A 16,686-nucleotide genomic window follows, 5' to 3' on the forward strand; every position below is an offset into this window, starting at 1 on the left:
TGTTAACATGTGTCAGTCCCTGAGTTCAGCTCCCTGGTCCTACCTGCTCATTATGGAAACTTGAAAGCACTGGATGTTTTACAGGCTGCCTATAAATAATCCACTTGTTCTATAATTGACTGGAGCTGCTCATAGTGTATGAAAGTACTCTAGAAATAAATCTTTAAAGTAACTTTTAACTTCCCAGTGCTGAGACATATCCTCGTTCCTGAATTGATTTTCTTATCCCTCATAACACATGCTAAAACTAATGTAGGTTTCTTTCTCCTGTAAAGTTAACTGTCTCTGGTTGGTTTTGCCTTTGATATGAATATGTGTTCCCATAAACGGATGAGGGGTTGAGCTACTGGTTTACAGTATCAATTGTTTGTACCAAGACTGAGTATTCTGTTTGCAAACTGGTATTCTCTGTAAACCTTTAAATCGAATGCTAAGTACCAAGTGGTTATTATTTGGAATTACCAAACAGGTGAGTTACAAGAACTGTGTTTTACTGGAGCTGCTTGCTGGATCCTAATGACAGCCTTACAGTGCAGACCGGGTTGTTTCACTGCCTTGTTGGTACACTCGCTATGCTCATTGTGTCTGGCCTTCTCAGCAGAAATGGTTGAGCGCTGTCCTTGTTAGCCAACACAGAAGTCGGCCTCATTTAAGCTGTACAGCAGCAAGGCGTCTTGTGCTTTCCTTGCTGCTGACTGCATGGGAAGGAGCTGTTCTGATGGATCACTGACTCACGTATTCTCTGGAGTTCTGTTGGTTTGTGTGTATGTTTTGTTTCCTACAGACACACCGGGAAGTTCTTTGCTAAGTGTGTAGCCTGATGAACCTTTTCAGACTGTTCCTTCCCTTTCCTTCTCTTTGTTTTCTCTCTCCCAGGTAGATGATATAAAGATAGAACTCTCTGAAGTACCGGATTCTTCTGTACTTCAAAATCCTTTCATTTTATTTTCCTCAGGAACAGGACAGGCCCTTGGAAGGAAGGGTTCTGAGAAATGACTGAGTATAATGGGTCTAATTTTAGGGTTTTCTACTGTGACACTGCATCTTCTGTAGTTCCAAGCCAAGACTCTTCCCCCTCTTCAAGGTCTGGCCAGCCATGTTTACCCTTAAGAAAGCTCAAAGCTTTTGCTGGTGACATCTTTAGCTTCAGTAATTTGAATTGGAAGCTGTAGCTACAGATCAAAGTGTGATGGTTAGTGAGTGTATCCAGAGTAACTGGAATGTTGCAGATGTGAAGAAAACAAGTTGAAATTGTTACTTTTGGTTTCTGGTCAGACTTCCTAGTTGTCTTAGGTCTTAGTTCTGTAGGAGGATGAGTACCTGGCTGGTTTGCATGTGTTACACTGAGTGTTGCAGGATCCAGTCTAGTGCAGGATCCAGTCTAGCACTGAAGTTCTGATCCCAGATGGAGTTTCTGAATCTTTCTATGCTGGTTTTTGGTGGCTGTTAGTGGAAATATTGGCTGTTTTGGTGGAGATATTAGAACAGCTCTTATAATAGCAAATATTCCAGCATATTTCTGTAAGTATGGAGAAACATTGTGTCATGCTTTCCTTAATGTGAGACGCTCAACTTGATGAATGTAACTTTGGACCTGCTTGGATAATGGATGCAGATTTTATGTATCCTCCTGTGTTTTCATCACTGAGTATTTTCTGTCTATGATGTGATGCTTAAATAGGAGTTAATACATAAAGAAACACAGCATTTGTTCAAGCAGCATAAATCACACTTCCAGTTGACATGGTAAATTCTTATGCTATGTCAAAGCCTCAAAAAGAAACTTCTATTAAAGGGAATAATGCGTGTTGTCCTTGTGGGATTTTTTTCTAAGCTCGCTGCTCATCTGTTTTATCAGTGGAATCAGCACAGCCCAATTTGTGATAGCTTTTAATTTGGTTTTTAATCAGGTTTTACTAATTTACCGTTGTCTTTCAAACTAGCCAGGAATATCCTGTTGGCAAAACGTGTGTGCCAGATGGAGGAGGGGTTTGTAGGTGCCGTGTTGTTGTGGAAATATTGCTTTCCAAACATTCATCAGTGCTGATGGGAGACTGTTAAATGCTGTTTGTGGTCAAATAGCACAGCTGTGCAGGCGCTCATTTAGGAGGTGAAGTCTGAATTGCTTCCTAGGACTGTTCATTTTCTCATCCTCCTTTGGAACAGCAGGATGTTTGAAATCATGGGGAAAATATGCTGAGGCACAAACCAGTGGCTTCCCAAATCCTATTAAGTCCATTTTTTTGGCTGTGTTTAAACGTGACCTATGTTTTCTAATGTCTGAGCTTCCAGCAACTTGTCATCATCATTTAGCTAAAGGTTTTAGAGGTTTAGTTTTGTTTTTTTGTTGGATCTCTTTTACACCAATGAAAACAATGCATTGCGAGAGCTCTGCGATGTAATGAGCTGAGCGCAGTGGACTTTGTTGCTCGTCTGTGTTATGTTTTGTTAGAACTTGGCAGCAATTACAACCGAAGCTTTATTTAACGCATCCACATTTCTAATGAAGTTCATTTTAAAGAGTTTCTTATTAGCACTGAATGCTCTGTCAGGCAGTAGCAGAATACACTGCAGTGTTCCAGTGGCTGCCTCTCATAGTCCGTAGCCTATTGATTGCAGTGTAATGTGCTTCTCAAAGTTTCTCTTGCATTTGTGTTCATTAACAGGGTTATAATTGTTTGCTTCCTTAGGTAATAGAAATGCTGCTCTTTCTAGTTTTCTTACATTCTCAATAATGTGTCTGTGGATTTGGAAGGCAAAAATTTCAGCTTAATTTGGATGTACGGAACCCCACTTAACTTAAGTTTTGTATTTGGGGTAAATCAGGAAAGTGGGAGCTTCCTCCTTGTCCTGCAGGTTTGGTTATTGCAGTTGGCTGGAAGAGCTTTGGCTGTTGCAGGAGCACAACTGACAGTCAATGCTTGTTGGTGCTTCCCATGGCTGTAACAGTGAACACCTCAAGTCAGCTCCTGCCCCCAGGCCCTGATCCACTTGGAAGTGTGTCCTAGCAATAAGCAGGAGGCAGCTTGGCTTCATTAATTAATTAGTTGTAATTAATTTTGTGTATCTGGCAAACCCGAGGATTTTGGATGGAGGGGAAGACAGGATGCTCTGTATATCTCCATATGGGTTGGCTTTATGCAGTGTGCCTATGAGCAGAGGCTTGGTTTACAGCCTGCAGCCAAAACACTTTGTTCCCATCTGTGCAGGTCCTAGTTCAGTACCGTGTATTTAACTTCTGCCTTTTATTATCACTAAATGCTAAACATGACTATTCCTTAAGCTATCCGGGCAGTGGTTTTGATTGTTGGTTCTAAATATTTGTAAGTGTTGTGGCAGAACTTCCCCTCAGAAGCCCCAATAGATGGTGTGGGTGCCAGGCATGACCGTGGTGCTTTGGGCTGCCCAGAGCTGCTGCAGGAGCTGTAGCTGTCTGTAAAGGAGCAGCTAAAAACACTTCGACTTTCAATGGAATGCTTGGTATGTGGGACGTGACACCGCGTTACTTGAGAAATGGGGCTGTGGGCTGAGTGATGGCAGCCCTGTAACCTGTGGTCTGCTGAGACAGACCTCGCTTCTGATCTGCCCTGACTTGTTGGGCTGAATTAATGTTGTTATCGTGTCTGTGTGGCTTCAGGTGTGTGTGAGTGGTTCCTGGTAGCATCTTGTCCATGGCAGCGTGACCGAAGCTTCACATGATGGTTATGTATGAGTTGTAGGAAATATTTTTGGTTTCTGTGTATATATGAGCAGGACTTCCTTTAGTGCTGTGCTTCCGTCTTGTGTTTTTAAATCTTGCACAATAACCACTTGAAGAAAATCTTGCAAAAATTCTTTTAAAAAGCACAGTTCCAAATGCACATTTTTCTGTTTCTGTGTCGGGAATGTGGTTGTCCCCCTTATAAGAAGAGATTCCCAATTGCAGTCAGTCCAATTAGACAAATTAGTCCTGAACTCAGCTGCTTACAGTGTGTTGTTGGCAATAGTTTTCATTTTGGTGGATAAATGCTTGCTGGGATCCTCCCCACCTTGGCTTTAAACACTTTGCTTCTCTGCTTCTATACAGTGTGTGTAGCTGGTGGCTCATGTACCCAGCCTGGGGGCAGTGCTACTCCCAGGTGGGCGAGGGGTTGAGGCAGTACTTTGCTTTTAGGAGCAGCTGTTGGTCTCAGCTGAAAGCAATGCTCTGACAGGATGTGGAAAGTGATCCTTCTGCTCTTTAGAATGGTTCTGTTGGTGGTCAGCCTTTGAGATGCTACTGTGGATCACTGTAGGTGTATATATATACATATGTATATATATACATATGTATATTATCTATATATATCTGTTTTGAAAGAGAAAGAAGGGTGAATTAAATAAAAAAAGGCAAAAAGAAAAGCCCTTCATTGTCCTGCATCATCTGTCTTCTCTAACTTCAACCTCCACAACTCAATTACCTTCCAGTTCTCTGGAGAGAGGATATAATCTTTTTTCTTTTTTTTTTTTTAAATATGATTCCTTGCAGTAAATTACATTAGAATAAGTAGAATAGTTCTGTTCCTCATCTTAATCTTCAAAATTGCCTCGAAGTCCATAAGTGTATAAAATCATAGAGGTCAATGAATGTCCTCAATGATTTTCCAACGATTGAACTGATTTTAAAAATCATTTTAGTCTGCATTGAGGAAATGAATCTAAAATGTTTTCACAAGTCTTAGTCGGTGATTATTTTGTTTGAGAGTTACAGATCTGTATGTAGAAATAGAATAACTCATTGGCAGGGCTCTGTGACTTTTATTGCTATTTGCTTTTTAAAGTTTATCATGTTGGTGTTTATGTGGTATCTTGTGTACACTCTCTGAATTAGTGCAGATAAGAATGAAGGTTTATTTGGTGTACATTCTGACCATTTTTATTGTGTCAATAACCGGCCCCCCCTGTGGAAAATGTCCATCGAATTGACTTATATATAGCAAAAATAGAAGCTGCCTGCCTGAAATTGAATTGAAGTCAGTGGATTCATTTAGTCACTTGTGGCCATACAGGAAGCCCCATTCATATGTTCACAAAGCCTAATAGCTGTTTGTTCAGTGAGATTGATTTGATTACTCTCCTGTCTTGTGCTATTTACAGTCTGCTGCCAGTTCACTGAAAGGGAAGAGAATGGCTGCGAAAGAGAAGTTGGAGGCAGTATTAAATGTGGCCCTGAGGGTCCCAAGCATCATGCTGTTGGATGTCTTGTACAGATGGGATGTCAGCTCGTTCTTCCAGCAGATCCAAAGAAGCAGCCTGCACAACAACCCTCTCTTCCAGTACAAGTACTTGGCCCTTAATATGCATTATGTGGGTAAGTGAATTTGTATTCAGGAGAAGACACTACTAGTAAATACCATTTTTGTTTGCTTCAAATTTGTTAAGAAATGTATAATGGTATGGTAATATATTGATTACAACAAATTGCATGGAAATAGAAGTAATCAGCAGCACTGTAATTAATGTAAGGGGCTGTTTATGTTAGCAGTAAAGAAATCCTGTCTAGGGTCTTCAGCTTTGTTATTTAGCCTTGATATGTAAATAGGGTAAAATTAATGCCTGGGAACAGTATTGATGCTTTGAGAGAACAGCACAGTGATGCTGGATGCATCTGACTATTGAGAAAGCTGCAGTGAAATGCTGTGCAGACAAGAAGTGTTGTAACTTAAGTCATTGGCACTAAGGAAGAGACTAGAGCAAAGGTTGCCTGCTTCGAGCTGCGACCATGGCACCAGAAAGTTGGTATTTACTGCTGTGTGGATTTGGCCCCTCAGCATACAACCTTATGACCTGTATATATGCTCTGAGTCGATTAGAGCGTGTAACAAGTCCTGCATGGCAGATAAATGGACAAAATTACTAACACGGTTCAAGGAGCTGAGGTTTCAATTTTGCCCTGCAAGTCTAGCTCTGAAATGCTAGAAGTCTGCTTTCAGGAGATGAAAGGATTGCTGTTCTGGGACCTGCTCTCCAGGTGGGTATGTGATTCATCTAGTGAGTGCACATGGGGTTAATTAGGGATCGGATCAAGACTGTTAAGGTTGAGAGCCAATAACAATCAGCATGAGTGCTGCCTAGCTTTGGGAGAAGTGGCTGCCGTATAATTATCCCATTCTGCACTGTTTCTTGTGGATGACTTAGAGGATAAAGATGTACTGGGATCAACTGAAGAAAACACCCTTTAGTTAAGTTGTTAGAGGTCTTTTTTTTTTTCTTTCTTTCTTTTTTTTTTAATGTGGTTTGTCCAGTGTTTTAATCCTGACTGCAGAAGTGTGACTTTTTATTTTCAACCCATTAAATGTCTTTTTGGGAGTTTATTTACTGTCATTCAAAACACGAGGCTTTCTTTGTTAAGGCTCCTTTCTAATTGGCTAGGGATACCAGTGTGGCTGGGCTACATCAACTTTCATGTCTACGCAATGTTCTCTGTAGATTTAGTTGCATCAGCTTACATAATCCTAATTAAAATAACGCATCAGAATATATAAATTGAGTTTTTAAAATAAAATACTTTCCTACCAGTTTGGGAAATGAAGGTTCTTTGAAGATATGTTGAGGGAAATTAACTGTTAGTATGTGATCTGAGCAGCAGTTTGCTGTGGATGTCTTTCAGTGTGCTGATCTGTTTTGTAAAATAAAATATTTCATGTTTGCTGTAAGCAAATACAGTATCAGCAAATACAGTATCAGCAAACGTGGCAGCAGCTTTGTAATATAAAGTGATTACTGAATTTCTTTTAAGATAAGGTGCCATATCATGGAAGTGCTTGTAACAGCTTAAGAGATCAGGTATGCCTATCTCCGGTAGATGTTTAAGGAACAATTTGATAAGAGAGCTATATAACGATTGGTAGATTTTACTCATTTTTAGAGTGAATGTTTTCCCAGCAATAAGGATCCAGCTGGAGGTTACCAAGGCCACCCCTTTCACTCAGAGTTTTAAAGGCTGATTGTGTTTGGTCAGGTGAGGTGATATGTTTTGGTGTGACTCACGTTTCAGATAGCAGTACTGAGAAAGCCATAAAAGCCTCTAGGATGCGGTCTGCTCAGCTTTCCTCTTTTATACCATTTCATGAAGCAGTAAGTTCAGCTGCATGAAATGTAACTATATAAACATGTAAAGCATTGCAAATAGCAGAGGTAAATTTCTGCTTAGAATTTTTGAATGTAGGCAGATTAATTTAGTATAAACAAAATTACTTTGCAAATTTCCTCTAAGCTTAATCTGTTGGTTAGCACCGTGGTTACTGTTCCAGAACTTTGAAAGGCTTCTGTGTGGCCTGCAGTAGTCTTCAACATGCACAGCATGTGATGTCTGCACACTGTGTGCTGCAGTATCACTGGTGGTTCTAGAGGTCTGCTACCAAGTACAGAGATCTGGAGGTGGGGACTGGAGGGGGAAACTTAGAAAAGGAACTAGCTTCTGTCCACAACTCTTTTGAAGGTATAATGTGGTTTTGTTAACACTTCATTAAAATTGTTTTATGTAAGTTAAGTACCCTAAGTGCTAGCTAAAATGGCTTTCTATTTCAAGCTTAGTACCTAGTGTAGGCTAGCACATTGCTACAGTAGACTTCAGTGTTTTTTTTCTATGCTCTAGTGTAGCTCTAAGTGGAGAGTTACTTATATTTCTTTGATACAGATGATGGAAGCTAATGAAACCATGTAACTTCTTCCTCTGAAGGGTGAAGTAATGCTCTTTTGTTCTAACTCAAAATGCTCTGAAGTTAAATGGAAACAGTCATGTACTTAACCTGTAATCAGTTTGACTTGGAACTAAATCACTGTCATATGAAAGGCACAGGAGTATGCTAAGTACATACTGTTTTCTTAACTAAGAATAAAAATAAGAGCAGTTTGCTATCTTTAGTTGTATTCTTTGTCATAACAACAATAATGAAATCTGGGAAACTCAAAAAAACATTTTAAATACTTTGAATAAGTAGAACGTGTGTCATCTTTCCCAACCCTGTTTATAATTGCAGTTTGTTGATGTTTATGGTTAATACCTTAATTGTTTGGTCACATCACTGACCAGGTGTGAGCTACTTGTTTGGAATAAGGCCTTCAGCAAAGAGACCTGGGGCAGGAGAAGCCTGAAGATGCTGCCATCTGATGGTAGCTGGTTGCTGTTTTTCTTGGTCTGCCCACTTTCTTTGAACTATTATGCATTGATTGGAAGGTCTTTTATTTGCATAGATTCTGTTTCTTGTGGTGTCTTTTATGAGGAGAGAGTTAAGAGCCGTGTTTTCAATTGCAAGTATTGTTCAGGTTCTCCCTGGTTGTAATTCGTGCCGGAACTCTGACCAGTATGTGTGCTGTGTTACAGAAGCAGCCCATGAATGATAGAGCAGTTCTAGAACCTCAAGTCCATTTTGTGTCTTCTAACATAACTGCAAGTCTCTGTAAGGAACTCAGTTCTTGGGTTATTTATATTTCAAACACCCAATCTGTTACATATTTAATAATTCAAGAAACATCTGTTGAAACTGATGGCAGTACCCCAGTAATGAGTAAATTGTTTTGTTGCAATTATTTTCACTGAGATATGCAGATGCTTGTAATGATTTCAGATCTCTGTTTATAGTTGCACTCTGCCATGACTGGGTAAATACTAATTTTCTTGTGCACGAGTAGGTTTAGATATGTGTTTTCTCAGCATAGAATTAATTTTTCAAAGTATTTTTCTCAAAGGCAAAAATACCATGTTGGTTCAACATACAAAACTTCTTGGAGTGTGCGACATTTGTCTTCAGCTGCTCTGGGTGAGTGGGAGAGTGAGGAAGCTGAGGACGTATAAGAGTTTTTCTTCTCTCCTGACCTAAAAATAAGTGGCTGTTGTGGCTCCTTCTGGACTTGAGCCAGTCTGCCATCAGTGTGGCCACAGGAGTTTGGTAACTTCTGCATCATTCCTTACCAAGCAGGGGTTCTAAAGAGCACCTTTTCAAAACTGTCTGCTTTTGAAATAGACATTTTTAGGTAGGTAGGCAATTTATAAAATCTCTGTCTAAATAGTTCTGGTGTGAATGGTTATCCTAAGAATTAGACTCATTGGGGATAAAAGTGCAAGTTGTTATCCTGCTTCTACTACGTAAAGTACAGTCTTTCAGAAGTTTGCCTGTGCTTGATGCTTGTGTGTTGTGGCCAGGTCTGAAATGGGGACAGGCAAGAGTTAGGCTAAAATGAAATGGCTGACTTGGTGATGCTCTGATCCTGCGTGGAGCCAGGATAGAGTCTTGATGGTGATCAGTGGCTCACAGGTCGCTGCTTTGCAGGGCATTGTAGGATGTGCCCTTTATCCTCATTGGGAGCTGAGCAGGAAGATAGGTCCCTCCAAATAAATTTTCTGGTACAATTCAAGCTATTACTTTCTGGCGCTCAAAGATTTGAATTCCTTCCTTTGTAGTATCCAACATAAGCAGCTGCTTTTCTTCTGTGAGTGGTGTTTCCTTGACAAGCCTCTGCTGAAGCAGAATCCAAGAGATGGTTTGGTTTTATTAAGAAATGCTATGAACTCTTGAATTGGCTTTCATCTGCAGAGTTCTCATTTTTCAACTAACCCTGTAGGAAACTTAGATTAATAACGTGAAGTGGACACGAGGGATCTGTAATCATGCAAATGAGCACTAAAATGGTTCATAAAGAGGATGCGTTGTGCCTTTGATCATGCTCTGGAAGCCTCCACTGTATGCAGCTTGCTAATAAAGCTCAGGCACCTGAGTGGAGAAGGAGGTAACACGGGGTGAAGGAAGCTGGGAAACACCTTGGTGGGAAGCAAGCAGAGACTGCTGAACGGCAGTTTGTGAGCTGTGCTTACTGTAACAATGAGCACTGCACAGTGAGGGGTTTTCATCCAGCTGAATCAACACGTTGTAAATGAGGTCATGAGCCAGTTGATGCCTGTGTTCTTGTCTAGAAATGTTAAACTTAGCTTTTCTAGTTTATTTGTTTTCTCCAGCAGTGTCTGAACCAGTCCCATCTTGCAGAAAAGGTGGTGGAAGCTCTCTGCTTCCTTTTGCTGCCAAATAGGTGCTCAGCAGTGGATCTCTGCTTTTTTAATGTGGGCCAAATCAGATACTGTTAACCCGTGCCAAATGTTACCCACCAGCATGACTGTTCCTGAAGTTGTAAATCCTTGAGATCCTTCCCCAAAAGAAATGTCTGTTTTCAATACTGTGTTCTCTTCTGACGGAGTAGATTCAAGTGAAAACAATGTAATAATTTAGATGAGAAAGCAGCTGTGAGAAATTTCATTTCCTGGTCCTTTGTTTTGAAGTAGAATCTCATTTATGCCATGTACTAATTACATCATTAGTCAAAGCAAAAAGAAAGGGAAAAGAATATTGCTGCTGGTATGTCTGAATTCGAGCTCATCTTCCTTCTGCAATGAGCCAGTTTGGTAATGAAGTATTTGCTTTCTTTTTTTGGCAGTGACATTGTAGATAAAAATGAGGTTGGTACCACTTTGGGAATAGGGCCTCTGCAGCAAGAATGCAAATATTGCAGTATCAAGTGTGTCAGAATCTCTAGTGAGGTTATAAGATGGAGCTGTAAATGGGAGTGAAAAGAAACTCCTTCAAAATGTAACAGAGTAAATAGAGGCAATTTCAAAACAAGTATTTAAATTCTGGCTCAAACTCATGAGTGGCAACTTTCATCCTTAAAGCTTTTTCCCTGTGCTGCCTGCAGGTCATCTGTGTGAAAGGTGCAGATGGGACAGTAGCTTTCATATCTTCTATTCTGTGATTAGATTTTTTTCATCCCTTCAGTGCATCCTCCTATGTTTGAGTTAGTGCTCACAGAGAAGATTGAACTTCAGTCACTTTAAAATACTGCTGTGTAACGTGGCTGTGCTGTAGTTGCTGCCCCCTGAAAAGTTGTTCTTCTACATAAATTATCCCAGCACCTTTCAAGTTCATAACCAAGTGGCCTTTCATGTGACTGAATAAGGTAAAGAAGATGGCAGAGCTTAAATGCAGATACAGTAAACAAGTATTCTTGGACTATTTATAGAGTAGAAGAGACTGCATAACAAACTCCATTTAGTTCTCCTCCACCTGAAGGTGAGTCACGGGCTGTGTTGAGTGAGAAAGGTTTGGGGAGGTTGGACTAGGGCTGGAGTGAGGCGTGGCTGTGCCAAACAGACTAGTCCCTACTAAAGCAATGAAGGGAAGGCTGTGAATGCAGCAAGGACTCAGTATTAAAAATGCCTGCAGTTGTTTTGAGAGCCAGTTTTACTTTGGGCATCCTGATGGCTTTTCTAGGAGTGTACTGCAAGTCACCTTGAAGACCTGAGTATTGGCAGAGTTTTGGGGCTGCTTGTTACTAGTGGGACCTGCTAAGTTGCCTTGAAATACTTCTACGTAAATACTTTGACATTGTATCTTTATCAATGTAAGTGTAGGAATATATTGTGTTACAGTAGCTGTCTCACCTTTGAGAGTTCAATCTGGACTTCAGTTGACCTTCGGAAAGAGAATGAGTTTGCTGCATTGTGTTGGAAAGCTCAGGGATAGAGATTAGTACAGGCACCACACTATGGGTCTTTGACCTCCCGAGTGGCTGGAAAGTGAAGAGGATGGGCAAACACTGCCCGTTTGTGGAGTGCACTTTGAGGTATTGAGTTAATAAAATAATGAGAGCAGTTAGAAAAAGAAAGATCTATGTTCTTTTGGTTGTGCAAGCTGCTGAGCAGCCAGGCTGTGTTTTTGGAAGCTGGAGCTTTACCTGCATTCAATCTTTTCCCACAGTTTTACTAAATACCAACAGGCAGTGAAGTAACAGCTGCTGTCAGTGCCCACAAACACTCAGTTGTGCCATCACCTTGTTTCACAGAGCCCCGGTGCCTTCAATGTGCTTTAATGTTATTAGAATGGAGAAGAGCCTGTGTCTGTCTACCTCAGTTGTGGGCACGCGCAGTGTACGTTCTTTGCTTAAAGTAAAGGATATTTGACATCTCATAATTGAGTTTGTTGGATGAATAGATTTCTTTTTCTGTTACACTGAAAGTTATTTTCATTTGAAAGAGGGACACCTAAGCCTTTTCCTGTTATGTTAGTTTAGATAGTGTCTTGCTAAAATACTGTGGGATCGAGTCAATCCCTTGCTGTCTGGATGTAACTAACTGGTGGAGCTGTCTCTGCTTTTGGGGGCAGAAGTAAGCAGTTTCAGTGTGCTGTGTGTTTTGATGAGAGGAAAATAAAAATGCATAAGTTTTATGACCCAATTGGAAGCAAAGATAATTGAAGACATCTGGTTAACTTGAGTGCTAGGTCATATTTTAAGAACTATGGGGTTAGGTAGTAGTTTTTTTTTTTGAAACCTCAAACTCTGCTTTCTGTTACAGGTTACATCTTAAGTGTTGTACTCCTAACTTTACCAAGGCAACACCTTGTTCAGCTTTACCTGTACTTTCTGACTGCACTGCTGCTGTATGCTGGGCACCAGATTTCCAGGTAGGAATAAGTGGGTTAATTTTGTTAGCTTCATTTGAGAGTTAAGAGTATAACGGATACTTTGTTAATAGCTTCTGCAAATTGGGGAAGGTCTGGTTTTCTGGAGGCTTTTTCTTATGCCAGATAACTGAATGTATCATGCTGTTGTTTATCTTAAAAAGCCGATGGAATTAAATGTGCTGTCAACTTGTTCTGGTGTATTTGTGTTGACTTAAGAGGAGTTTTTAGCTGTTTTTCTACAGAGTATAATGTTCATTAATCTGAGGAAAGAAAACACTGCAGGACTAAATATGACCTGTGATGTAGCAACCCATTACTCAGTGGCTTAATTAACATGCTTTCAACATTGAGGCATCTTACCAAGTGAACAGAGTGTTACCTTCAAATTCCTGGCACATGCAAGAAGAGAGAAAGTAGTGCTATGGAGGGTATTAAATGTGAAGTAGTTGTGGAATTTATTCTTAAATTCATTTTTGTGTAATATATTTTACAATGAAAGCAAAAAGAAAGGTTTTTGGATCTGAAACACAAAGATATAGGCTGGATGACTCTGAGAAAGGCGAGACAAAGTAGATCATCCTCGTTTGGCCAGAGTTAAATCTGTTGAAAGCCAATGTAAACTTTTCTACTGACAAGATGTTAAATTGGAACCAAAGAGAGCATCCTCACATTAATGTCTTTACATGGGAAGTTTTGTAAATGTGGACTTAAGCCTGATTTATTTTGGTTCCTGCTGATGGGAAACATTAAAGAATGTGCTTCTGATTGATTTAAGTGAAGTAATAGGTTTGTTATTTCTGCATCAAAATTGTTGTGCTAAAACACTTGCTGGAACGTTTGAGTACTCTGCAGCTCAGGGGAAGTGCAGTGAAGTGTTCATGAAGGTTTTGTAGTAACTTGGTGTGCAACTCTTATAGTTGACAGAGTTTCAGTTAATAATTTCCTGAACTGATGAAGGTGCAAGAGAGAAATTAGACCTCATATTCACTGGGTAGGAAGGAAAGAGGGTTTTTTTTTATCATCCTCAGTGGAGTCCTCAGTTTTTACAGATAAAGTCTGTGTGTGTTTCTAAGGGCTCACTTGTTAGAAAAAGCAACCTAAACATTATTTATTGTATTTGTATTGAAGTGAGAATACAACTGGTACCAGAAACCCATCAGATATAGGGCTTTGGTCCAGAACATTTAGAGCCAGAGATCCTTATGCCACTTTTGATCTTTGAATCTTTCAAGTCAAAGAGAGGTGGTATGGATTTTGTTTGATAAATGTAGTGCTATCCCTTAATGTGGTTTTTGTAGTTGTTTTTTTCCATAGTGTGAATTGTGTTACTGTGTTTTGAGATTTGGGATTTAAAGGCTTCATTGAAATATGTTGGATAACTATTGCTTGGTCTGTTTGGTGCATTTGTACTGAGCTTTCTGTATTTGATGCTTCTGGAGTGTATTAGTGAAGACTTTAATTAAATCTTTCATCAAGTGGCACAAAAATACTTAATTAAAAGATGTCTGAGATTCAAATAGTCCAGCACTATTCCCTAGATACTTAAAAAAACAAGTGTAGCTAGTGCTTCTGAGCGAGCTTATCCATTCCCTAGATATAAGACAGCCTGGTCTGAAAAGAGGCGCTGCTCAAGGGGAGCTCTGCAACGGCCTTTGTATAACATGGGGAATGCAACCTGAATTAGGTTTTCCAAAGAATCTCTCAATCCATTTAGTTTTCATAATGAAACTAGGATAGTGTAACAACACTCTTGTTTTTGGAGCTAGGCCTCTTATTAACGATGCTATCCAATTATAACTGATGTTTCTATTCAGCAGACTGATCATGGTGAGATGTACAGTTTTCATGTGTGCAGGCTCTTCCTGATTTTTTTTTTTGCTAATAAATCTGCTCACTGTGTGCTGCTTGCACACACTAGCAGTTGGGAGGCTATTTAAAACAGATGAAGAGATCCCATCTTGAGGCGAGGCCAGTTTGGTTAATGCAGATTTTAGAACAAGACCAGAATCAGCTGGCACTTGTGACTCTGCAGCGTCCTGGAAATTCTGAGCTGCTGAAAGACTGCAGCCTTCAGTGCTGTTTTTCCAGCCCAGAAATAGCTTGTGGTTCAGCTGCAAGTCTAGGAATAAGATCTGAATGGTATAGTTAAACTCTGATTCAGACTTTGGATCTTTGTGACCTTGACAAGACACTTCTTAGCATTTGCTTCCTCAGCTGTAAAACCAGGAATTACCTTCATGTGTAAGGATTGATTAGCTAGTGTTTGTGAGCGCTTGGAGAGTCCATGGTGGCACTGCATTTATACATCACATGTTAGCCTAGCAATTTGGGTAGAGATAATTCACCATCTGTTTAAGGAAAAAAAAGAAGTCAGCTTTAAAAAGCAGCCCTGCCAGTCTTGACATAGAAAACATACTTTTCTTTTATGTGTAGCTGCATGAATGTCTTGCTTGAAAGGATCACATTTTCCCCTCTCCACCCCTCAATTTCAACAATAAAACTGAGTAAAAGAAATGAAGCAATTGGAAAATTATGTATGCTATAAAATGGAATATACGTTATATTAATTGATGCTATCGTTGCATTCCAGATGTTGAACTTGGCGGAGCTTAGAGAAGATTTGGGTTGAAGGTAGTTGGGAGGGGGAAAGAAGGAAGAAAAGGGAGGGAGCAAGAGATTGAATTCTGTCTTACATTTTTAATTTTTAGAGTATCTGTTCACATTTAAAACCTTAACTATGTGTGTATTTGATGTTAACAGCAAAGATTAAGCAGTGAGTGTCAGCATTATGACCCAATTAGGTAAAATAACAGCTATGTCTTGTGCTTGTCAATTACAAAGCGTGTTTTTAATAACAGAAGACCTTTCTTGGCTTTCCGTTACAGTTAACAATTGTATTGTATCTCTTCACCTTTATAGAGCAATGTTAATCATGACAGTCCATGTAACAGCCCAGCGGTTTGATGAAATGAGGCTAGGAATACACGTACAGAATGAAGAACAGGCAATTTGATCTAAGCTTTATTCTTACATGCTAATTTTCTACAGCAATAACACAGTTTCAGCCATTGTATTAACGTTTTCTTACACTACTGGAGTAAAATGAACAATTCTCGGATGTACATAAAAGCAGCAGTTTAATACAGCTTTAATTGTTCAAAGTCGAGTGCAGGCTCTTGTTCTTCTCATCTTGTGCAGCAGTGCAGCTGTTCCAGGCATCTTTTGATTGGTGTCTGTGCCAAAAGATCCCATGTTTGTACTTGTGGGAAGAGAATGATTTCTTATTCAGACACAGTCTATAAATACTGTTAAAAAATAAATAAACTGGGGTGCTTCTCTGAGCTGGTAGGTGTGCAAATCTAAATTAAAGAGAGGTACTTAAAGAATGAAGCCAAGTATGACACCTCTGTGCGAATGACTGAATCAGCCAAGGGCAAGAAATATAGCTTGAAAGGATTTGGGTCATCTCCAGGCATGTTCCTGCTATAAAAGAGATGACTGTAAGTGCAGCTTTGTTGGTGTCTTAGCTGAGTTGTGTAAGGTTTTCTTGCTACCGTTGGTGTTCTGGATGATTTTGTAACCTGTTTCCCAGCAGATGCAGAAGAAGTTAGATGTCTTCATTGCTTTCCTTCCAGCAGTTTAGAAATAACCATCGTTTTCACCTTCAATTTCAGGATGGAGCATAATATTGCTAATAGAAAAAGCCATCTTCAGCATGTTGCAAATGTGTATGGAATCCATGGTGGTGGTGTTTTTTACTCCATTTGTAACTGATAGATTATCCTGCTTATTTTGCAAATGCTGGAAGTGCTTTCTGCAGATGGAAACAAAAAAAATACCGGACTTGTCCCAGGGATTGCATCTGTGTGGATGCTTGAAGACTGAAAACCAACCAACCAAACCCTTGCACTGGCTTGATAACAAAGGGGAATGTTTTACCTAGGATGAACTGTCAGCTGCCTTTTCCATCCCCATGTGTTTTTGATTGTATTGTAGGTTACAGTCTAAAGAGCCCGTACCCGCATACCTTGCATGCACTGTGACACTTGAAAAGCTGCACTGAGTAGGCAGTACTGTCAACTATGAAGAAGGGGCTTTGAAGTGTTTGTTTAAGTACCTTGAAATTTATGTCTCAAATTCCAGAGGCCTTTTGTAATTGGGTGTGTGAATACCTTAGTTTGGTGTGCTGAAGTGATGCTAGAACCAGAGTATTTTT

General features: G+C 39.9%; 1 protein-coding gene across 1 annotated transcript in view; it reads left to right on the forward strand.

The window, feature by feature from the left end:
* RNF145 (ring finger protein 145) overlaps nt 1–16,686 on the forward strand; it is a 36,117-nt gene that overhangs the window by 3,049 nt on the left and 16,382 nt on the right. Inside the window, exons 2-3 of the mRNA XM_015876216.2 lie at nt 5,116–5,329; nt 12,362–12,470. Of these exons, the coding sequence (XP_015731702.1) occupies nt 5,146–5,329; nt 12,362–12,470 (293 nt within the window). The 5' untranslated portion in view covers nt 5,116–5,145. The remainder of the gene's footprint in view (nt 1–5,115; nt 5,330–12,361; nt 12,471–16,686) is intronic.

The sequence above is a fragment of the Coturnix japonica genome, chromosome 13, assembly GCF_001577835.2.
Source record: "Coturnix japonica isolate 7356 chromosome 13, Coturnix japonica 2.1, whole genome shotgun sequence".
In the NCBI taxonomy this organism is placed as follows: Eukaryota; Metazoa; Chordata; class Aves; order Galliformes; family Phasianidae; genus Coturnix; species Coturnix japonica.